Here is a 24,557-nt window from a genome sequence, read left to right on the forward strand (position 1 = left end):
TGTGTATTTTTGTGGAAAGGTGTGAGTGTGAGTGCTGTAAGTGTGAGACGTGCACGAACCGAGTGTGGAGTTTGGAAGAATGAAGTGTCGGGTTTGAGTAATTATATATTGTATGGTACAGCTCTGACTGAGGCTGGAAGTTATAAAGTGTGAATACATTTTGTTGGTTAATAATTTGCCAGGGGATATTGGTTATGACTCTTGCCTGGGGAAGTCGGCTTTGTCCGTGCCCTAGTCGAGCAGGTGGACTCCATTACCTGGCAACAATTGTTATTTGTATTTATTTGATATCTGGTATTTGATGTATATATTTGGTATTTGAAACTTTGTATATGATACTTGGCATTTGATATTTGGTTTGGTATTAGACATTTGATAATTGATTATTGATTTTTGATATTTGATATATACCTAATAGATATTTGGTATTGGGTATAAACATAATGGCATTGGCCAAATTATTTAAGAGTAAGAGTATGGGAAATTTGTCCACTGATGGAAAAATCCCAAAAACTTCTCCATTAGGATGTTTATTAGCACATTGGGTGAACTGCATGATGATTTCAGATGATTGAATACTGTAATCATTGGTGACCTCTGTATACATTGAAGGATCAGGAAAGGTGGCACATGAATGGGACACTGAATTATAACACCATTCTGCAGTTAATGTTGTTTTGTAGAAGAGAAGGGAAATGGAGTGAAATATCATATGTGGGTTTATTCTGTTACTTAAGGCAGAGACGGGATTAGCAGAAGGAATGCAAGCTAACTAGTAGGCACAAACAATAGCTCCCCTGCAGCAGGGAGTTGGTAACGATGGGCTGGTGTATGTAAAAGTGCCCTTTCGATTACAGATTTGATGGCTTGGAAGCAGGCAGCTGGAGTATATAAAGAAGATCCTGAGAGAGTAGGCAGAGTGGTGGATACTATAATTAGAATGCAGAGTCCGGATTGGAGTGATTTACAGGTGATCTTAGATAATTTGTTAGATGATACAGAAAAGCAGATGGTACTAAAGACTGGCAAAGCACAGGCAGAAGTGGCTGTACTGAGTGGGACAACAGGTAGAATATTAGAGCAGAATTTTCCATCTGGGGATCCGCAGTGGGATCCAAATAATGTGGAACATAGAGAAAGGCTGAGTCGGTATCAGAAATGGATTTTATATAAAGTTAAACATACTATGCCTAAATCTCTGAATTGGTCTAAAATATATGAGGTGAGACAAGATAAGAATGAATCTCCCTCAGTGTTCCTGGAAAGACTGAAGGAAGCTGCCAGAAAATATACTGATTTAAGAGTGGATACAGAGGCGGCTCAGATACAGTTGGCTTTGATTTTGATGGGACAATCAGCACCAGACATAAGAAAGAAACTTCAGAAGGCTGGAGGGAGAGGATTCAAGGAGTTTGAATAAAATGCTGGAGGCAGCATGGAAAGTATATAATAACAGGGAAAAAAAGGAAAGGAAAATCAGAGAAAGTAGATTACTGGCCACAATGACAGGAACAGCAGACAAAGGACGAGGTAGAGGAAGAGGACGAGGTGTCAGTGGACGGGAAGAATTTAGGAATTTTAGCAATCGAAGTTTTAACACCCCCTTAGGAGTGAATCAGTGTGCTTTGTGTAGAGAGAAAGGCCATTGAAAAAGAGATTGTCCTAAAAATGAACAGTGTTCAGGAGGAAATATTTAGAAGAAGGTAGCCAGAATGATAGTTTTGGATGAATGAAGGGGACCGGAAGGGGACCCAGCTGAGCCTCTGGTTATAATTAAACTGGGAGAAAAAGAAGTTAAATTTTTAGTAGCTACAGGAGCGACATTTTCGGTATTAAACACTTATAAAGGACAAATTAGAACAAAACCAGCAAACATAATAGGAGCAACAGGGAAAAAAGAAAACAGACCATTCCTGCAACCTCTGAATTTGAAATTTAGAAATAAAATAATTACACATGAATTTTTGTATGTACCAGAATGTCTGATACCCTTGTTAGGAAGGGATTTGTTATCTAAATTAAATGCACAAATTGTTTTTGAGAAAAGAGAACTCTTTTGAAAATACCTGAGTCAAAAAAACCCCAAAAACAGGAGAAATCCTGATGATACAGGAAAAAGTGGAGGAGCAGGAAATTCCACCAGAGGTGGATTTTGCAGTGATTCCTATAGTATGGGAAACAGATACTCCTGGTAAATCAAAATTAGCAGCACCTGTAAAAATAGATTTAAAGAAAATACAGGTATAGTAAAGATTAAACAATACCCAATCAAACCAGAAGTAAGGCCCTCGGGTGAATACAGGTTAGTGCAAGATTTGAGAGCAGTGAATCAAATAGCCAAGGACATATATCCGGTAACAGCAAATCCTTATACGTTGTTAATAGCGTTAAAGGAGACTCATCAGTGGTTTACAGTGTTTGATTTGAAAGATGCTTTCTTTTGCATACCCTTGGAGAAAGAAAGCAGGAAGTTGTTTGCTTTTGAATGGAAAAATCCACAAACTGGGCGAAAGATGCAGTTGACATGGACCAGACTACCCCAAAGATTTAAAAATAGTCCGACAATTTTTGGAAACCAGCTGGCAAAAGAGCTTGAAATCTGGAAACAAGATAAACCAAGGCCTGAACATTTACTTCTACAATATGTGGATGACATAATGATTGCTACAGAAGAAAGATTCACCTGCATACAGGTAACCATTGACCTCTTGAATTTTTTTAGGACTAAATGGGTACAAGGTATCCAGAAAGAAAGCCCAAATAGCATGTCAGACTGTGATATATCTGGACTTTGAGATTTCAAAGGGGCAGCGACAATTGAGAAAAGATCGCAAAAAACCCATTTGTAGTATACCTGAGCCGAAAAATATCCATGAACTTAGAGCATTCCTGGGAATGACAGGGTGGTGTCGTCTTTGGATAATGAACTATGGTCTAATAGCTAAACTGTTGTATGAGGCCCAAAAGAACTCTTCCTTTGAGTGGGGTTCAAAACAGCGAAGGACCTTTACAGAGTTAAAACGTGCTTTGATGTCTGCCCCTGCTTTAGGCCTTCCTGATCTAACTAAAGATTTTCAGCTGTTTGTTCATGAAAGACAACGCTTGGCACTCGGTGTGTTAACCCAGAAGATGGGAAGCTGGAAACACCGGTCGGATACTTCTCCAAACAACTGGACACAGTGAGTAAAGGATGGCCAACATGCCTTCGCGCAGTGGCTGCAACGGTAATAATCATACAAGAAGCTCGGAAATTGACTTTGGGAAAAACGATAACAGTCTATGTCCCACACATGGTGAAAACTGTTCTAGAACAAAAGGGGGGACACTGGCTATTTCCGAGCAGAATGATGAAGTATCAGGTAATATTAACACAACAAGATGATGTAATTTTAAAAACAACTAACCTGGTAAATCCAGCGGTGTTTTTAAGTTCCATACAGGAAAAAGGACAATTGGAACATGATTGCTTAGCTGCTGTTGAGTATGTGTATTCCAATTGTGAAGATTTGAAGGATGTACCTTTGGAGAGACCGGACTGGGAATTGTATACAGATGGTAGCAGCTTTGTGGAGCAAGGAGTTTGATACGCTGGATATGCGGTAACAACAGATACCACAGTTATAGAAGCAGACACATTGGCGAGTACCACCTCAGCTCAGAAAGCAGAACTTATTGCCCTGATTCGAGCTTTACAACTAAGTGAAAAGAAGAAAATGATTATTTGGACAAACTCAAAGTATGCCTTTGGGGTAGTACATGTCCATGGAACATTGTGGAAAGAAAGAGGATTATTGTCCTCTCAGAGACCAAATATTAAATACCAAGAAGAAATTTTACAATTCTTACAAACAGTCCAAAAAACAGATCAGGTAGCAATCATGCACTGTAAAGACCACCAAATTGGAAACACAAAGGAAATTGCTGAAAATAATTTAGCCGACCGAACGGCAAGAAAGGTAACAAAGGAACGAACATTGCAAATGACATTAATTCCCTCCAAAACAGTAACTCTTCCTAGGGAAGAACCAGAATACTCGGAAGAGGATGATAAGTTAGGTCAATTATTACATGCTAAGAAAAACCTAGCCGGATGGTGAGTAACACCTAAAGGACAGGTAGTAGTTCCACCCTTTCTGATGAAAGAAATAATTCAAACAAAGCATCAGGAATGTCACTGGGGAGCAGAAGCCTTAGTAACTTCTTTGCAAAAACAAGTGGTACCACTTAAAATGTTAGGGATGGCAAAAGTAGTAACTGCAAAATGTGAAGTATGTTTGAAAAATAATCCAGTAATCAGGAAAAAGGTTCAAATGAGTCGGATAAAATCTGGTACAGAACCTAGAGATTATTGGCAAGTAGATTTTTCAGAGCTACCTAGGCAAAATGGGTATCGATACATTCTGGTGGGGGTTGATACTTTTACAGGATGGCCAGAAGCTTTTCCCTGTCGCTCCACACAAGCAAAGGAAGTAGTAAAGTGGTTGTTACAAGAAATAATTCCAAGGTTTGGGGTTCCTATTGGAATTTCTTCTGACAGAGGTCCACACTTTGTTGCAGAAGTAGTCCAAAACGTTAGCAAGGTTCTGGGTATCACATGGGATTTGCATACCCCATGGAGGCCACAATCCAGTGAGAAAGTAAAAAGAATGAATCAAACCTTAAAAAGACAAATAAGTAAAATTTGTCAAGAGACCAATTTAAAATGGCCTCAAGCACTTCCATTGGCATTATTGAGAATTAGAGTACAGCCAAAGAGTGGAACCTCAGTCAGTCCTTATGAATTATTGTATGGAAAACCTTATGAATCCCCAAAACCAAATCCAAACATGCATGTAAAAGGGAAACAAGATGTATATAACTATTTGCTTTCCCTAGGAAAAACTTTAGCTGTAATTTGGAGGACTGTGGTATGGAATAGACCATTATCCTTGGAAACTCCGGTCCATGACTTCCAACCAGGAGATTATGTCTACGTGAAAACGTAGGCTTCTGAACCCTTGCAAGAACGCTGGAAAGGACCCTTCCAGATACTGTTAACCACCTTCACGGCTATTAAGATTGCGAAATCGGATGCTTGGATACACTACACTCGAGTGAAGAAGACACCTACTCCATGGAAGATTATTAACCGTGATCCACAGACTTTAAAACTGACTTTGAAACATGTTTAATTTTTTATCAGTTTATAATTGTCCTCTTTATATTAGTTTGACAGATGATGTTGGTGGGAACCTAGCCTGATCTGATGATTCGGAACAAAAGACAACTAGAAACAGAACAATTGATTGGCATTCTTAAAAGATGTTTGAGGAAAATTTGATGTTAGAATTAATTAAGGGATTTACCAACTTGCAAAATGTTACCCAGATTACTGCTTGTTTACCAATACCAAGAGCAGTAGGGAAATCTATCCCTTGGGGAATTCTAACTATGAATTTAACCATCCTGGAACATAAAACCAGAACCACTCATTGTAAACAACTGCCAGTGATGCAATGGTCCGAGCATATAATGGTCATCAGAAAACAATGGTAACTTCTAGGATAACTCTTCAAAATAGAATGGCTTTAGACCTACTTTTACTTAAAGAACATGGAGTGTGTGGATACCTCAAGGATAGATTGGACCATTGTTGTATTTGTATTCCTAACGTCACTCAGGATGTAGAACATGATTTGAAGTTATTGAGCAAAATTGAAAAGGAAACTGAAACCACTCGAGAGAATATGTCAGAAAATTGGCTGAGAAAAATTTTTTTAACAGATTAGGATAGAATCTGAGCTCTTAGTTACAATCTATAATCAAAACTTTGTTTCTGTTACTAATTGTCTTTTTGATGATCATGCTGACATGTTTGTCTAAAGAAACAATTTACTAATAGAATTGCAGTCAATCGCATGATCATGAGAGAGGTTCCAACTATCCCACTAGAATGTACTCCACCACCACAATATGCTGAAACAAATATTGACCTTCAAAATAGTAGTAGAAAAATGTTATCTAGTTAATGTGAAAGTATTGAAATAATTTTCAACACTTTCAAAGGGGGGAAATGTTACTGATTGGTTATTGATTATGTTATTGATTTGTTATTGACTAGTCGGTAGCTTTGATTTGTTATTGATTTGGTAGTAGTTAGAATAAATCATGTTTAATAAGAATATAAAATGGTAAGAAGTAGTTTAGCAAAGGTATCTCTATTGTATTTGCACAACCAACAGCTGTTGTGAAACCTTTTGTATAACCCGGTACCAAGGCCGGAGGAATTGGCCAAAATCATTTAACAGGAACATTTAGAACTTAGTTAATAAGTAATAGGAACATATAGAACTAAGGTAACAAGCTTGAGATTTAAGATGATTTTGATATAGTGTTTGTCAGTAGGAGTATATTATAACAACCTAGAAGAATGGAGAAGATGTCAGAATTCTAAATTAATGGCAACTAATAAGAGTCGAATGAAGCAACTTGTAGTTATTTGCCAAGAAATAGTTAGTTACCTGCCAAAGACCAAACTGCGCAGAATCACCTGAAGGAGGTCAAGAAGCGGACAAGTGAAGAAGACTATGAAAGACCACCAGAGGACTCTAGAAGAGCCCCAGAGACCTTCAATGCGCATGCGGAAAGAACATTAACATATGCTAATGACTTCCCAGAAATCTAATGGATATGTATAACCTTTCTCGGAAATCTAATGAATATGAATGAATAAGTTCAATATAGGGTGTATGATTTTGGTATTTGGTGTGTGTGGTCTTTTGAGAGGACACACCCACGCCCCCGGCCGTTAATAAAGAAGTGTCTGCTTATCTGCACTAAATTAGCGTTGATAAGTTCATTATTACGAGATTTTTCGGCAACAGCCAAAGTAGAAGTTGTGGCAAAGACGCAGCAGCTGTGGCAGGAAGAAGGACGTGTATCGATGGGCCAGCATGTGCCTCGGTCACTGAGGTGCCTCCAGCTTTGCCAGCGGTCTCCAGCAAAGAGCGTTGGGAGGGGAATAGCCTTCATTCTTAACCACGGGTAGTCTGCTGCTCAAGGCAGGTAGGGATGAAGGAGGGAAAGAAGATGGCAAAAGAGGCAGGCAAACTTCTGCCGAGATCAAAGCTCAATCTCAGAGAGAGAGTCGAAAACCCAAGAGCCGGGGTGCCCTGCCTAGAGAGGCGATGCCTAATACAGTGTGAGTGAGCACAGCCTGAGAGAGAGAGCGACTGATGGTGCCGACCCCTGCATGTGGGTGTCCAGGCTGAAGCCTCAGGGTTAGGAGGAGACCTGCCCCATTCATCAGGAAGCACTTTAAAGTGAGGCCCTGGAGGGCAAGGGACTAGCATCACCTGGCAGGGTGGGACACTCCTCATCACTGCCCGGATCATCTGCCTGTGCTGACGTGTCATTTCCCCTGGAAATGTTTTGGCCTCTAATACTGTCACTTGAAAGGAGCCTGTGTGGCTGAATGGGCATGTCACGAAGAGGGAAATGAAAAGGCAGCGTTGCAGGGAACCCAAGCAGTGTCCCCATTCTGTAATTGTGATGCTTTGCATGCAAGGTGAGCTTGTTGGTAAACACATTACATGCGCAAAGAGTGCCTCTGGGCCCCGAGCAGTCTGGACCAGTATAAAAGCCAGTCCAACAGCAGGCTTCCTCATCCACTTCTCTTGCCTTCTCCTCCTTGGTGAAGAAGGTGAGCTGCAACCGCCTTTGCCTCTTTCTTGTCTTTCTCCTTTTCCTCTTTGTCTTCCGGCCTCAGCTGAGTCTCTGCCTCAGCACAGCTTTTGCTGAGAGCCTTGCTACTCGATCTGCTCCTGGTGCCCCTGTTCTTCCTGTTCTCCAGTGGGGGGAGGTGGGAGAAGGCCTTGGGCTGTCATAGCAGGGAGGGGACCCTTGGGGACCGGGGCTCTTTAATCTCCCTTCCTCCCTGCTCCCCAGACTGTGCCGTTGCTCTTGCCGAGCAGGCTGTCGGGCTGCGCCTCACATGCTGCCTCTGCTTTCCCTGCCCTCTCTCCCAGGTGCACCTCCATCCCGCAGCCATGTCCTGCTACGATCTGTGCCGTCCCTGTGGGCCAACCCCGCTTGCCAACAGCTGCAACGAGCCCTGTGTCAGGCAGTGCCAGGACTCCCGCGTGGTGATCCAGCCCTCTCCCGTGGTGGTGACCCTGCCCGGACCCATCCTCAGCTCCTTCCCCCAGAACACCGCTGTGGGATCCACCACCTCCGCTGCTGTTGGCAGCATCCTGAGTGAGGAAGGAGTGCCCATCAACTCCGGGGGCTTTAGCCTCTCTGGCCTTGGTGGCCGCTACTGTGGCAGAAGGTGCCTGCCCTGCTAAAGCCGGGCTGGACGTCCAGTGAGTGCATCGACCAGGAAGCCCAAAGCCGGGTGCCGGACTGAGGATGGAGCTGCTGGCCAGGGTTTCCAGACGGGTTGAGCACCCTCGTGCCCTCCCGCGAAGGAGGGAGGGAGGCAAGGTGCCAGCCTGTGCTGTCTGGAAAGACGGCCAGCTGTTGTCCTCTCCTTCGCCTGCTTTCTTCTCCGCATCACGAGTCCCTGTTGTCTCCTGCTGTCCTGTGCCACGGGTTCATCCTGAAGCAAGTTGAGAGGGGCCCTGCTCATCACCCTCTCCCCATGTGTGTGGGAGGAAGACGTGCGTCCCATTGCTGTGAAGGGGTGCCTGACCGTCAGCTGCCCTTGTAGCAGCCTGGACCGGGTCCCTTCCAGCACGCACAGCTTTGTTTCACTCTTTAGACTCATTAAAGTTTATGCTGCATCATAGCTTGAGTCTCCTCATGAGCCTTCCCTCCCGGGATGGCCAGCCGAGCCGCCCAGGGGAAATGTTATACCGTGGAGGGCAAAAGGGTGGGTGGGTAAGGGCCAATGCTGGACCTCTCTCGTGCATGGAGGGGCTGAGTACCCTGAAGGGCTATGGTCATTGGAAGAGACACGGGGCAGTGGAGGGGTGTGTGGTATTGCCTGAGTATGGAAAAGGTGGCCAGGAGCTCCCCTAAGGGACACGTGATCAACAAGCGAGCTTGGATACTGGCTTCCAGTTGATGAGGCAAGCCATTGCCCTGCTGGAAGGCATTTCTGTGCAGGCTAACAGCCGCCTGCCCAAGGCTGCGATCGCATGTTACCAGTTGCAACGTGTCCTTGCCCTTGTGTCCTCCAAGCACTTCTTCCAAACCCTGGAACTGGAGGGAGTCCCAAGGGAGTTGAAGGGACAGGTGGCAGCAAGGGCAGCTCTGTATAAGGGAGATGTGAGCCCTCTGCTAGGTGTTGGCACAATGGGGATGCGTTGATCGTGGGTGAGTAAAATAGGTAGGGGAGGGGAATGGACACACAGGGATCATCCATCCTCCTTTGAAAGTGATGGGTAGGTTTGCTGACACGTCCTGGAAAGTCCGCAAAGTTCAAGAACGGAGCAGGAAAAGCATCTTTGCCCCCAGTGGAGCCGTCTTGTGGTCAGAAGCATTGGGTGTTGTGGAGTCCTTCCGTGTGTGTCACTTTGTCCTGAAGGGACGTGAGTCTGGAGCAGATGTGCTGCAAATCCTCCAGAAACCCCACTCAGCTGCTCTGCAGGCTGTGCCTGGAGAGGTCCCAAGCAGTGATCCTTTTGTCCCTCCAGCCGGGCCTCAAGCTGTGGAGTGGTACCGCGCCAGCTCTGTTCTCAGTCCCTCCTTCCCATGGCCTTGTCCTCCACAGGCAATGCTTTGGTCCTGCTGCTCTTGTCGTGCTTCTGGAGAGTAGGAGGCACCTCTTGTGCCGTGCTCCTCCGACTGTCCTTGCCAAGACTCATGGAGCCTGCTTGCTGCTGAGCAGCGTTGGGTGTCCTGTGGAAATCCTGCCACGTACTTGGTCATGCCTGGTGTGGCAGCAGTCTGGATGGCCAAAGTAGAAGTTGTGGCAAAGACGCAGCAGCTGTGGCAGGAAAAAGGACGTGTATCGATGGGCCAGCATGTGCCTCGGTCACCCAGGTGCCCCCAGCTTTGCCAGCGGTCTCCAGCAAAGAGCGTTGGGAGGGGAATAGCCTTCATTCTTAACCACGGGTAGTCTGCTGCTCAAGGCAGGTAGGGATGAAGGAGGGAAAGAAGATGGCAAAAGAGGCAGGCAAACTTCTGCCGAGATCAAAGCTCAGTCTCAGAGAGAGAGTCGAAAACCCAAGAGCCGGGGTGCCCTGCCTAGAGAGGCGATGCCTAATACAGTGTGAGTGAGCACAGCCTGAGAGAGAGAGCGACTGATGGTGCCGACCCCTGCATGTGGGTGTCCAGGCTGAAGCCTCAGGGTTAGGAGGAGACCTGCCCCATTCATCAGGAAGCACTTTAAAGTGAGGCCCTGGAGGGCAAGGGACTAGCATCACCTGGCAGGGTGGGATACTCCTCATCACTGCCTGGATCATCTGCCTGTGCTGACGTGTCATTTCCCCTGGAAATGTTTTGGCCTCTAATACTGTCACTTGAAAGGAGCCTGTGTGGCTGAATGGGCATGTCACGAAGAGGGAAATGAAAAGGCAGCGTTGCAGGGAACCCAAGCAGTGTCCCCATTCTGTAATTGTGATGCTTTGCATGCAAGAAGAGCTTGTTGGTAAACACATCACATGCGCAAAGAGTGCCTCTGGGCCCCGAGCAGTCTGGACCAGTATAAAAGCCAGCCCAACAGCAGGCTTCCTCATCCACTTCTCTTGCCTTCTCCTCCTTGGTGAAGAAGGTGAGCTGCAACCGCCTTTGCCTCTTTCTTGTCTTTCTCCTTTTCCTCTTTGTCTTCCGGCCTCAGCTGAGTCTCTGCCTCAGCACAGCTTTTGCTGAGAGCCTTGCTACTCGATCTGCTCCTGGTGCCCCTGTTCTTCCTGTTCTCCAGTGGGGGGAGGTGGGAGAAGGCCTTGGGCTGTCATAGCAGGGAGGGGACCCTTGGGGACCGGGGCTCTTTAATCTCCCTTCCTCCCTGCTCCCCAGACTGTGCCGTTGCTCTTGCCGAGCAGGCTGTCGGGCTGCGCCTCACATGCTGCCTCTGCTTTCCCTGCCCTCTCTCCCAGGTGCACCTCCATCCCGCAGCCATGTCCTGCTACGATCTGTGCCGTCCCTGTGGGCCAACCCCGCTTGCCAACAGCTGCAACGAGCCCTGTGTCAGGCAGTGCCAGGACTCCCGCGTGGTGATCCAGCCCTCTCCCGTGGTGGTGACCCTGCCCGGACCCATCCTCAGCTCCTTCCCCCAGAACACCGCTGTGGGATCCACCACCTCCGCTGCTGTTGGCAGCATCCTGAGTGAGGAAGGAGTGCCCATCAACTCCGGGGGCTTTAGCCTCTCTGGCCTTGGTGGCCGCTACTGTGGCAGAAGGTGCCTGCCCTGCTAAAGCCGGGCTGGACGTCCAGTGAGTGCATCGACCAGGAAGCCCAAAGCCGGGTGCCGGACTGAGGATGGAGCTGCTGGCCAGGGTTTCCAGATGGGTTGAGCACCCTCGTGCCCTCCTGCAAAGGAGGGTGGGAAGTAAGTTGCTGTCTGGACATATTGCAACATAAGTGTTGTTATTGAAATTTCTGTTTTTCGTGACTTGCCTTTGTGATTTTATATTTTCTGTTGAGTTGATATAATGCTGTACTTTTAAGTGATCTGTGGTTTGGTTTTATTCAGGAATTATGGAAAATTGGAATCTTGCTTGCTCTATTTCAGTTGGAATGTTTTAAATATTTTCATTTCTTTATATATATATATATTCCTATTTTGTTGTGGAATATTACTTGACTTTTGATCATTAAACTGAGCTTGCATCTGAATTTGAGTTTCACTGTGGTTTCCTTCTCCCTTTTTTGTCCCTTTTGGGATGATGTGTTAGTATTTGGAAAAATCTATGCAGAGTACCTTTTCATTGGAAGGTGCAAATGGAATAGTCGCCACAAGTAAGCTGATAAAAATAATTTTAATGTTTTTTACACTCTTGTGATGCATTGTAGAGGTTTACTTATATATTTCTCTTGGTAGTTTTTTTCCAAACCTTTTTCCATATCTGTGTGTTTAAGTACAATTGTGATATTTCAGGTGGGGAGCTTTTGATATTATCACTTATTTTGCTTCTTTGAAACTCTGCGAATTTGAAAGTGCAGAATAAGATTTTCAGAAGGAGTATTTGGGTCTCTATTTTTCATTAGACTGAATAATACCAGACTCTGAAGCTTTAACCATGACATACTTTGAGTGATCTGACTCAAGACTTCAAATGTGAAACAAGTGTTCAAATCTCATCAGAGTAATAAGAGTCTTTATATGATGGTATCATTATTAAATTTTCTGATGAGCTTTGATGTCCTTTTTCAAACCTTGAACAAAAGGCATTAAATCTTATTCCTTACCTAATCCACACACGAACTCTCATAATATAGATGAAAAATTACATGACTGAAGAAGTAGACAAATTACCATAGGTATTTTCCTTAAGAACAGTTTGGGTTTGATCCTGTTACTCACCATCGAGGAATTTTCTCAAAGATGTTAAAACTCAGCACATGTTGCAACTAAGACATTGAAGAATAATAAAAAATAGTCTTGTCTGTAGGTACATAAACTTTGAGAAATTTATGCAAGGTTTTAATTGTATTGACTCCTTTGCTTTCTGGCTGAAGCTATGTAGGGTCTGGCAGGATGTAGCACAGGAAAGCAATAAGAATGAGAGCTGTGTAATTTCTGATGACTCTATACCTTGTGCAGGGTTTTCTTCTCTATAGCCCACTAAAATCTATTTGAAAATTGAAGTATCATACTGCTGAGATAGAAATAGTGGAGGAGCCAGAGGGAAGATACCTAGTATTCAGGTTCAGTGCTGGAACCAGTCCAAATGTCCACAACAGTAGGGGAAAAAAGGTAGGTTTATTTTTTCCAAATATTTTATACTTAGAATATAAGTTTTCTTTACTTAAAAATAACTTACTTGCAAAGTTACCAAGTTAGGGGGGAAAAATAGTTTAGACATAAGATGGGATATATTGCCTTTTAGATTGTGGATTGAGGCAGCAAAAGCAGTGTATGAAAGATGGTAAATCAATAGCTACTAAACTGAGTGGAATCTTTATTTAAAAATTGGTTTCCACGAGTGTATTTTCCAAACAAGTAATTGAAGGGACTGGAATGCATTCACAAGCATATGGTAACCTGTTGACAGAACTGGTATGACTGAAGTAAGTAGATATTCACTCAGATCTGTGAGGAATCACTGATTACACTCTGATATACATCAAAGAATGGCTTCATTCTTGATGGCAGTAAGGTGTCTTTCTATGATGCAAATGGACCTGTAGCATAAAGAGTACAGAAATGAATTTCAGGGGAATGAAATGTCTGGTTAAGTGGCCTGTGTCCAACATGAGCAGGTCCCAAAAGGTACCTTTGTGGTGCTTGTGAATGAAAGAGCTTGGAAAACTATATTCTGCCATAAGACTGTAAGTCTATGCTTGCTGATTGAAAAGAAAAAAGAAAGCAGTGTCCTGGAACTAGCCATTTTCAGACAGCATGGCATCCTGGAGTGTTTGTGCAGGGTGTTGAAGCCTTTATTAAATGTGTCATTAGAGAGACAGTTCCTGAAGAATGTGAACATCAGTTTGAAAGCCATGTCCCCTTTGCATGTTCAGACTGGAGAAATGGGTACAATAACTATGCATATGGACATTTACAAATTTGAGACTATTGAGGCATCGTTTTTTTGCATGAATTAGTTCCCACATATATTTTTGCAGGTTGAAATTTTTCTTGATAATGAAATTGTTTTGCTTTTGTTTTCCAGTCTAAGTTCAGCCTGGAATTGCATGAGAAGCATATTCTACCCATTAAAAATTCTTTCATCTTCACAATTTATGGGTACTTTTAATTTCTGGTCTAATAAAGACTTTTTTTCAGCTCCTCAGCAATTTATTAGCTTGCAGGTGTCTTGGAAGCACAAACTAGGATGACATTCAAGATATTTACTAAAAGTCTTTGTGTGCAATTCCCTGTCTGACCCACTTAAGAACAATTGCTAGTTAACTTGTTCACCATCTTTGAAAAAATCTCTGGGGCCATCTCCAAGGAGGGCTTCAAGCCTCTTGGATGAGTTCTTTGAGCCAATCAGACCAATCTGGAGTTGAGCCTTGGTAAGGAGACAGTTCAGGAGTCTTTTTGAAAATACTGCAGTGATCTCCGATGAGTTAATTTTTTAAAATATGAGGTAGTATACCAAATAGAAGCTGTTGTATTAATAGAAGGAAGCAAAAGTGTTGAAAAATTCTGTGGATATTCTTACAATTTTTGCAGGAAAATTAATTCTCCAAGTTGCCAGTAAGCACCTGATGCTACAGAAGATTTTGTATTTCAAAAAAGTACATGTTTTACATGCTTATGGGTTGGCAGGATTGTTTAGGTCTGGAAAGGAAGGAAGGAGGAAGGGAAATATTCAAGAGCATAGGTGGGTCACTTTAGATAATGTTATTGAAATATGAAAAGCAGTTTAAAAATTTGTAAAAGGTTGATCTTTTTCCTTAAAGAATTGTTCAGGGTTGGTTTCCATAGTCTGTTAAAATACAAATGGCTTCATTTTGAGAAGGTATAAATCTATGTCTGGGCTTATACAGGAGAGATTGCAAAGTAAAGTTAAAAAATATATTAAAATTTTATTATATATTCCACTTATGCAATGAACTTCCATCAGTCTCTGGTGTAATCACTGTTGTACTGCAGTCTGTACCAAGGAAAAAAATACAATGACAAACAGGCCCTTGTGTGGGTTGTTTTTTTTTTGCCCCCAATGACTCCACAGTTAATCTTGTGCAAGGATAATATCTCAAAATAGTTTAAAATTCATATGTGTCCTCAAGATGACTTGTGAAGTGCTCTTCATATCTGTGGTCTGAGATGGTGCAGAAGGGAGTTATAGATTCCCTTCATAAAAGAACTGATAAATCAGGTTTAAATGTCCCTGTCTGCTAGTAGCTGTGTTACCAAAGTGTAATAGGGTAATACTATCCAAATTTGATATGACATAATAGTATTTTTCTCTGAATTTTACACAGGGCTCTGAGTCTTTCTCATTGGATTCTGTGGGATTTCAGGTGTGCATATGCTTGTGCTTTTTTGCAGGGCCTTCACAAACATGTAAGTTCAGTCTAGATTGTTCTTATGCTTGGCTGGAGTCAGAGCTTTGTAAACATTGGTGGAGACCAGAATTTCTTAAGGATTTACACTCACATTCTTAATAAAAGAATACCTTTGAATGATGAATTATGTATTCTATAAATTCTTCTTAATATTTTTCCTTAAGAACAAAGTGAAACATACACTGGAGCATAAAATTTGTTGTGACTGAAAGGTGGCACTGGAATAAATTTGGTCCATAATACCAGAAGATGAGAGAAGCTTGTATGACGGAATGTGTACTTCAGAAGATAAGGAAAGGAAAACAAAGTAATAAACAGTAAGGAAAAGACATTTAATCAGTTGGAAGCATTCTGCATTCAGGACATACTTGCTGGTAAATAATTTCATGCACAAAGGATGTCTGTGGTCCTCAGGCCATCCGAGATGCAGTATAAAATCTAACTCAAGGTCCTTCCTACCACTTCTCTTACCTTTTTCCTTTTTTCTTAACAAGGTTAATTCAAATCTACTTCTCTTTTCCTATTTGCTGAATTTTTGCTTTCATAACAATTTGATTGCTGTTCTTTTTTTTTCTCAGTATTCTGGTAGTTGCTGGATGGTTGGGGGGAAAACTTTTTCTCTTTAAAATTTTTATTTTGCTGTTAGAATTGCAGATATTTCTGGAGTCCTGACTTGGCCATATGGATCCTTGAATTGGTGATATAAATGTATTCAAATGTGGGCTTTCAGACATGCTAAGTGACTTGGAAAAGCCTAATAATAATTATAAAGATTAACAAACCAAATTAGTAGAATACCTGTGCAAGAGGGTTGGAACTAGGTGATCTTTACAAGTCCCTTCCAACTCAAACTATTCTCTGATTCTATGATTAGAGACATCTATGTGCACAGTCATCTTTCAAGTAGCAATGTGCATTTTATATCTTTAAGGGTCTTATCCATCACCTGTGATGCCTGAAATTTCAGTTGGGTTGATATGAAAACAACAGTGTTTGTAGAGGATGTGGATGCATTTATCTTCAGAAATGTCATCCAGAAAAATCCTTTTCTTTGCTGTTTATTCCATGGGAGGCTTCTTCAGTGTTCCCATTTTTGTTATGATGAATCTACTACTGGACACAGTGAGAAACAAGAGGGTAAGATGAACCAGATACTAAAAGAAATAGCGGAGAGTGAGAAAGCTAGGAAGGTTTAAAGCAGAGGTTTGTGGGTGTTAAAAATCAATTATGTCAAACCACAAGCTTTTGAGCTCTAAATACCACTGTCTAAATGAAACAAAATGAAGATGCATAGTGAGATTAGAAGGATTAGTCATACTGAGTTCAGCAAAGATATTGGCTCTAATCATATATCCTCAACCTTCTGCTATAGTAATCAACATGGACTTCAATATGATAGCATCTAAAAGTTCTACTTGGTGTCTTAGAGTTGCCAAGCTTTGAAATTATGTTATAGGGTGCAATGACATTTCCTGCAAGTTTAGAGAAATGGTTTCAGGGACTGTGAGGGCAAGGGGAAAGAATAGCAAAAATAGAGGAGAGCTGAGCACCCAACAGACTGAGGTGGGCATAGGAAACAGTGAACTTTGTGTTTATTGGTGTGTTGGAACCAGACACAGGGAGTATGCAGGGAACCCCTGGCTTTCTCATAGATGGCACATCTGTGGACAAGATGTCTGGGAAAGATTTCCAAAGACCTCAGCTTCAAGTATGCTTGATGATACTGAAAGTTGTACTTCTTCATAGGCAAAGTTGGAACCTGGAAAATAATTCTTCATTTCATTTTCCAGATGTCTATTGAACTCTATACATAAGTACATTGTGGCTAGGTATTACTCATAATTACTACTTCTACAATGCTCTGAATGCCTGGGGCTGGATCTCTGTAGTGTCTTTCCAGACATACAGCCAATCAAAGTACTAAAATTAAAGTAATGATACATGTATGTGTCCTTTTGTTCTGCTGCCAGCTATTCCACTGGATCACCAACAAGTGAGAGAGAATTATTTCAGCCTCCACCTTCTTGTAGCATATTTAAGAATTAAAGTTAAGTTTCCTTCTCAACTCACTCCCCACTCAACTCCTGAAAGGATCCCTAGAAAGGTCCTGTTCTCCTGATACCTGAGCTGAGTAAATGTAAGTGCAGTACGACTCCTACACTGCATTCACTTCTGGTCCTGTATTTCAGACTTGCCTCCATCCCACAGACATGTCCTGCTATGAGCAGTGTCCTTCCACCTCCTGCAGCCCAATCCTCCTGGCAAATAGCTACAGTGAGCCCTGTGTCAGGCAGTGCCAGGACTCGACAGTGGTGATCCAGCCCCTTCCCGTGGTGGTGACCCTGCCTGGACCCATCCTCAGCTCCTTCCCTCAGAACACCACTGTGGGATCCTCAGCATCTGCAGCCGTCGGGAGCATTCTCAGTGTCGAGGGAGCACCCATCTCCTCTGGCAGGCCCTTGGGATTTGGGAGCTTTGGCTATCCAGTCCTGGGCAGTGGCTATAGCTGGCCTTACCATTGCTACAACACCTACTGCAGTGGTTTCTATGGGCTGTGCTAAAGCATGAAGAGCAAGCAGGAAGAAATGACCAGAAATGCTGAAGCACAACTGATGCAGGACTTGGCTTATGGCCATGGTTTTCAGAAGTGATGTTAGATACCCACAACTCCACCTGAAGTTAATGGAGCTGTGGGAGTTGGTCATTCTTTAAAAGGAGACCCCTACTCTTGTTATACTACTTTGTATTTCTAATCAAGTATGTAGTTCTGCTGTGCACCACTGTATTTTATACTACCTGGTGTAAAACTTATAATTTAGACAGTAGATGGGACTTGATTGTTGAGGTGCAATGCTACACTGAAAGAAGGGTTCTGTCTGTGGAATACATCACCATGAGATATGCCATTCTTCCCATATTGAAACCTGTTGCTTTGCAGCATTTTAATCCACTCTTTGGTATTATTAAAGTTATGCTTTTATTGTATCTCCAGTCTTTTGTTATTTCTTTCTTCCCCTCCTATCTTATTTTGAAACTTTTTCTGGGTGAAATTCAGCACTGCATAGATATCACTACCAGGCAGAGACATGATATGAATACTTGTTGGGCCGTTAATAAGTGGAGAAGAATGGGTGTTTAGAGCTCAAGATCAAGAAAATATTTAATTTTGCAGCTGAAATGCTTATTGATTCCACACTGACTTATCATAATACTTGGCTTTCTGCATCTCTGCCAAGAAATTATTCTCAAGGCTGGAAGTGTTTTATGATCGAACAGAATGGCAGGGTATCTAATCTAGCATATAATGATATTTGTTTTAAGGAATCCTGTTGTGATTCACACTCTCAATAACTCTGCCTGGAGCTGCAGGGTGCAAAGAAAGGTTTGCATACTTTTACCATCAAATCTCTTCTTGAATGCTTGGATTTGTGAAGTAAAAGATGAATGGCAGCAGCAGTCTCAAAGGAGGTATACACGTAGATTTTGTGACAGAGAGCAAACCTGTTTGATCTAGATACTTGCTATTTATTACATAAGTACTGTGTATTTTAGGGCTCCTTATAAAAGCCTGGCTGTCTTTACTGTCCCGGCTGCAGCCCTGCAGAATTCTAACAAAAAGCTCATGTCAAGGAATGATGCATGATAACATAAAATAAATATAGGACACTTGTAGGCATTAAAACCTTTAGAAACCCTTGCAAGTAAATTGTTTTTGCTAAAAGTAAGGACCTGAGATTTAAACCAGATTTGCTACTAAAACAATAGATTTGAGGGAAAAAATGAAGAGATTCTTGTGTTTGGGAAGGTTTGAGGCATTCAAATAATTCCAGTTGTATAAATTCTGTTGCAGCTGGTTAAATTGTTCCCAGTAGTTAAATTGCTTATGGTTTATGTACCAATCTAATCTCACCCTGGCATCAGATGAAAAGTATTCCTCAAAGCTTCTTTCATCTCAAAGACCTGTGGATCATTTGAATGCCTTGCACTAGTATATTCAAGCCTCTGAAGTCAACATAAAGATGATACAAATTTCAATTCATGTAAGTAATTTTGTCAGCTCTGTGGCAATTTGGTAGTTCACCAGCCTGTCATGGGAGCATTCTTGTTACACAAAGGGTTTTAATTGAGTGTGTGGAATGTGAAACTTCATTACTGATCTATAAGTGAGAGCTGTTATGTCCTGGTTCGGCAGCCTTAACAATCCCCAAAAGCAAGATCCAAAGGCTCTCAACCTTTTGGGTGAACTCTAGGTGCTAATTAGACTAAACTGGCAGAATATCAATGAAAACATTTCCACGCTGTTAATAAGCATGTTTCTAAAATATTATATACCCTCCAAGGAAAACTGTTTATGTCCCTAGAGGGAAGAATGAGGAAAAGTTAGCATTCCTTGACTATTTCATTTTACAGATGAAAGGGAAATGAATTCTCCAGGTGAGTGACTGCTTTCACCTAGTATAAGGAAATAATTTTTAAAAAATATATAAAAAGACAACAGGTAGTACATTGGATAGTAGAGATTTTGAGGAAAGGGAAGAAAAAGACCCTCTCCTTCTTTTATAGAAAAGGAGAGGAGAATTTTCTTGTGGAGAATCATTAAAATATGTGGAGTGATAGGATTTTACAGAAGATGAAGATTTGGCTTTATTTTTTTAAATCAATTATGAAAAATTTTAATAAAATAATTAAAGTTTCTGAACGTGTTTACCTTGAATTGGTTTGTGAAGTCCTTTGAGTGATCTTGACTCACACACTTTGAAATTCGGTTATTAGCCAGGTGATGTGAGCGTTGAGATCTTGTCATGTACCTTGAATATGAGGTAGCATGAAACTTTGCATGTTTGAGCCATTAGTGAAAAGCTGTTCTGAACTTTGAAGTCCTTTGTTCTTCTGAAGGACAAGACCAACCTATGTATAAAGACACACTTCATTTAGAGTTAATTCATATCTCTTGCTGAGGGACAGTGGTGCTAAGGGGAGAGACCTGATCCCTGCTTTTTGCATACTTCCATCTGTGCAAGTATTTCCAGCAGGTTGGAGTACAGCCAGGGCAGGCCACTGCAGGCTGCAGAGACAAAAAAAAATCATGTAAAGATAAATGTAATGGAGAACTGCTGGGTGTAACTTCTGTTGACACCATAGTTTGGCTCCAGCAGAACACTACCTCTAAGAATCAGTACTTGAAAGCAATCTTTAAAATGCACATTTGTACTTAACTTGATGTGAAAATTGCTGCACATCCCAGTGCCTTACTGGGATTTCAGGTAGGAATAATGGTGATTCCTCCGATGAGAGACTGTAGAGAAATCATATTGAGAATTAGAGGCAGTTAATAAATGTCATGAAATATAAGATCAAGTAATCAAGCTGTTTCATTAAAAGTGTGATTGTTTAACTTTGCCATGGAAAATGAAGTAAAAATTTATGATTGGGTAAAGAAATGCTGTCTTGTATGTGTTTGTATTAGCTGAATTCATACAAACTGGGAAAACTGTGGGTTAGCCCAAGCAGATTTGGAATGTGTTTTATTGTCTCTGGCCAGCAATTCTCACTGGTCTTAACTTTCTTTAACCTTTGCAATACTCATGGAAGTTTGGTCCTCTTCTCAGCTGTATGTTTGTGTGGGATTGAAATAGTGCGGAAGTGCAAACTTTGGGAATACCTATTACACACCTTGTCTTGTGGTAAAGCTGAGTCCTTGAAATGAAAATGCTTGTGATTTGAGCCCAGGTCCCCACCTCAGAGCTAAATGATTATTCACCTAAAGGAGTGAAGTCTTGAATAAGGACTATGCGTCACATACACTCCCCTTAAGCAGTGTCTTGATGACTAAAATGAAACATAAAATGTACATTGGCCTTAGGAGGCAATGTAATTACTGTTGTAATTCAAATGAGTCACCACAGACTTCGAATCAATTAAGCAGGTGCACATTGATGAACATGAAAGCTTTGCCTATAGTGGAATGTGAATGTAATAAGAGGAGGGGGGGGGAAATAGAGCAATACTAAACGAGATTTTGAAAGGAAAAAAAAGGAGTTGATCAGTTTGGTGGATTTTACATGCAAAAGTATGGATCATTAAGTAATTTCATGCATAATATATGTCTCTGGTCTTCAGGCAGTCTGGAACATAGTATAAAAACCTATACAACACAAGACTTTTCCATCCACTTCTCTTGCCTTATTTGCCCAGGTGAACAGGTAAGTCTGAATCTGCCCAGTGTCTTTTTAAATGCTAAACTGTTACTTTGATGACTGCTTGCCTCTTTTGGTTTTTGGTTTGTTTGTTTGTTCGTTTGTTGGGGTTGTGTTTGGGGTGTTTTTTGTTTTTTGTTTTTTTTTTTTGGGGGGGGGGTATTCTTAATTCTTTATAAATATTGCTAGTTTTTTTCCTTTTGGGAAAGAAAATTAGAAAGGCTTACTTCTATCAAAATGAAAGGCTGTATTTACTTGTGAGGCAGGGTGTAATGAGACAGGACTTAAAGGATACTGGCAATATTGTTTCTCAAAACAAGCAGCTTCATACTCCATTTTAGAGATCAGTTCTAAGGGAGTAGCTAGTCAATGAATCTTGTTGGAAATACATTCTCATCTTGAGGAACTGGGACTAGCGGGGAAAAAAATAAAAAAAAAAATGTGCTGAGTTCCAGGGTTTATCCCCAAGTCCTCTTTTCCACAGGCAGAGGAGCAGGGATGCCAGCAGACTCAAATACATTGAGTACAAATCAAGGCAGAAACTTCTGATCAGGAAAATAATCCTTCTTCACACTCCAGGTTTGCCTGTTCTGATTATACAACATCTGGGAGCAAAGGAAGCTTCTCAAACACTTTCTATACTTCTGCAAATGCTTCTGGCTGGGCTATTAGTGACTAAGTTCTAGCGTTAAGGCACTAAATCCAGTTATGTGTCGATGCTTAGGTTGGGGTCACTTTCCATGCCTGATGAGAGCTCCAGCTGCTGTTCTCCATGTCCTAGTACAGTCACAATTGCACCTTCTCCAGAGAAACAGTGCAGAGGGAAACTACCAATGAATGGGAAATACTTTTGCTGGCAAGGGTTAGGACAAACTTTACCATGACTGGCACCACAGTTCAGAGGCCAGCCACAGAACTGAGACATCCCCCAGCAGGCTTATAAAAGTAAGAGAAACCTCTATGCTAACTTCAGGCTGCCTACTATTTTGATCTAATAAGTGATTACCTCTCCGACCACCTTCTCTAGGTACTTTCACATAAGTTATCCTCTTACCTGACTTTTATAAACTTAATACAACTTTTATATTGCATTTACTTTGTTCCCTGTATTTCAGTCTTCCCCTCCCTACACACATGTCTTCCTATGACCTGTGTCCTCCCACCCCCTGTGGCCCAACCCCACTGGCAAATAGCTGCAACGAGCCCTGTGTCAGGCAGTGCCAGGACTCAACAGTGGTGATTCAGCCCTCTCCCGTGGTGGTGACCCTGCCTGGACCCATCCTCAGCTCCTTCCCCCAGAACACCGCTGTGGGATCCTCAGCATCCGCAGCTGTTGGGAGTGCACTTAGTGCTGGGGGAGTGCCCATCTCCTCTGGCAGCTCCTTAGGATTTGGGAGCTTTGGCTATCCAGGCCTGGGCAGTGGGTACAGCTGGCCCTACCGTCACTACAACACCTATCAGCAGCTTTACTAAGCTGTGCTAAAGCATGAGGAGCAAGCAGGAAGAAATGACCAGGAATGCTGAAGCAAAACCCGCTGCAAGACTGAGCTCATGGCCATGGTTTTCAGATGCGATGTTAGACACCCACAACTCCACCTGAAGTTAATGGAGGTGTGAGTGCTTGGCATCTCCTAAAATCAGACCTTTGCTTGTCTTATTCTTTGAATACTTCATACTTATGAAGAATCATATTTTTTTCTATTGCTGTAGATGGGATTTTATTGTCTCAGTTCACAGCAGCACTGAGAAAAGAAACCCAGGATGAAAAGACATATTAGCTATTACCTTACTGAATCCTAGAAATATATACTCATTAAAGTTATGCTGCATCACAGTCCAAGTCTCCTGGTGTTTGTTTGAAAAACTTTTACCAGCTCACTTTTTGTAAAATATCTTACTGTTCCCCCATTTTATTAATTGAAAACTACTTTTTCATGTTGACTACAAGTAAGGATTTAGCTGATGACCTCTGTGCCAAGAAAACATTTTACAGCCAGGAAACATTGGGAACAATGTATATACAAGGTAGAGGCTTTTGTAACAAAGTAGAGGCCTTTTGTGGAAATAAACTAGATACATTGTAGCAAAGTGGATCTATATACAGAGTAGATACTTTTTCTACAAGTACTATAGATTTGCTACATTTCCTTCCCCAAATCTGGCTTTGATCAGAGGTAAGGCCATCCACTTAAACTACATGTTATCAAGTTCCACTTGTTCATCAGAAAGTGTTTCTGATGGCCATTGTCTGAGCAAAGTGGGACCCCAAAAAGACCAGAGGGAGTGTGGGGGGAATGCTCTAAGAGGAGACCTGCTCCCCCTGCAAATTATACTGTGTATTTTTTTGTAATTAATGCCAACCTATCTAAGGCTACTTAAATGTAGATTTGTAACTCATGTTGTAAATAGAGCTCCTGGTGCTTCTGTGTGGATCTTCATGGGCTGGTGCTGAAATAGTTGGGTTTAGCAGAGGTACTTGTGTACGCTTAGCGGTCACAGGCATCTGTGGAATTAAATGTCAGGCTGAATTTTCACCCCATGCAAAAGTCTGTAATTTCAAAGTTTATTTTGAGTATGAAAACCCTTCTCTTCTTACCAGGGTGGGAAGGCTTTAAATGAAGGTGCATTAGTCCTGGGTCTCCAGCTCCAAACAAGTGGGCTGTGATCTTTTCCTTCCTAAATGGCTAAAGGAAATAAATGTAAAATCAGGGACCTGGCATGTAATTGCAGCAAAATGTGGGTGAGTGATATCTCATGTGACCCTTGGCAGAAAGAAATGATGCCTTGTGAAATGGGTTTATACTAATGATTACAGGCAACCCCTTGCTCTGAGGTGATTGATTACAAGGACACATTCATCAGTCTTGGTGGCACCAAGACACCGCTCTGCAAGGAAGGTGGATCTGAAACATAGGGCCATAGGTAAAGAAATACTAATTGCACCCTTACAATCTGAAATACAATTAAAATCTGCATTTGAAAAATAATTCAAACATATCTGAAAAATAACTAAAGCCTACCCATTTTGGGTGTGGTGTTTTGCAGAGGTTCTGGTGAGTAAGTAATTTCTTCCCTCCAGCGTAAATTAGTTTTGTTGTTGTTTTCTTCTACTGTTCCCCATTGAATTACAGCATAACAACCACACTACACCTGGCTCTTTGCAGAAATACTCCACAGATATGTATGCAGTAGTCAGTTACATTTATTTTTTTACAGAAAGGGAAATGGTAACATAAATTGTTTAAGCTTATTAGACCA

At 41.9% G+C, this 24,557-nt stretch overlaps 4 protein-coding genes across 4 annotated transcripts; all 4 read left to right on the forward strand.

The window, feature by feature from the left end:
- Positions 1-8,027: 8,027 nt before the first annotated feature.
- LOC126040440 (feather beta keratin-like) lies at positions 8,028-8,324 on the forward strand. Its single transcript, XM_049804854.1, has one exon. The coding sequence runs from the start codon at positions 8,028-8,030 to the stop codon at positions 8,322-8,324; it is 297 nt and encodes a 98-aa protein (XP_049660811.1).
- Positions 8,325-11,042: 2,718 nt separating this feature from the next.
- Positions 11,043-11,339, forward strand: LOC126040434 (feather beta keratin-like). Its single transcript, XM_049804848.1, has one exon. It carries the CDS (start codon positions 11,043-11,045, stop codon positions 11,337-11,339), a length of 297 nt encoding a protein of 98 aa, XP_049660805.1.
- A 5,973-nt stretch (positions 11,340-17,312) lies between these two features.
- LOC126040432 (feather keratin 4-like) lies at positions 17,313-17,663 on the forward strand. The gene has a single exon (XM_049804846.1). It carries the CDS (start codon positions 17,313-17,315, stop codon positions 17,661-17,663), a length of 351 nt encoding a protein of 116 aa, XP_049660803.1.
- A 4,770-nt stretch (positions 17,664-22,433) lies between these two features.
- LOC126041318 (feather keratin 1-like) lies at positions 22,434-22,772 on the forward strand. Its single transcript, XM_049806804.1, has one exon. It carries the CDS (start codon positions 22,434-22,436, stop codon positions 22,770-22,772), a length of 339 nt encoding a protein of 112 aa, XP_049662761.1.
- The last annotated feature ends 1,785 nt before the right edge of the window (positions 22,773-24,557 follow it).

Source organism: Accipiter gentilis, chromosome 7, assembly GCF_929443795.1.
Source record: "Accipiter gentilis chromosome 7, bAccGen1.1, whole genome shotgun sequence".
In the NCBI taxonomy this organism is placed as follows: Eukaryota; Metazoa; Chordata; class Aves; order Accipitriformes; family Accipitridae; genus Astur; species Astur gentilis.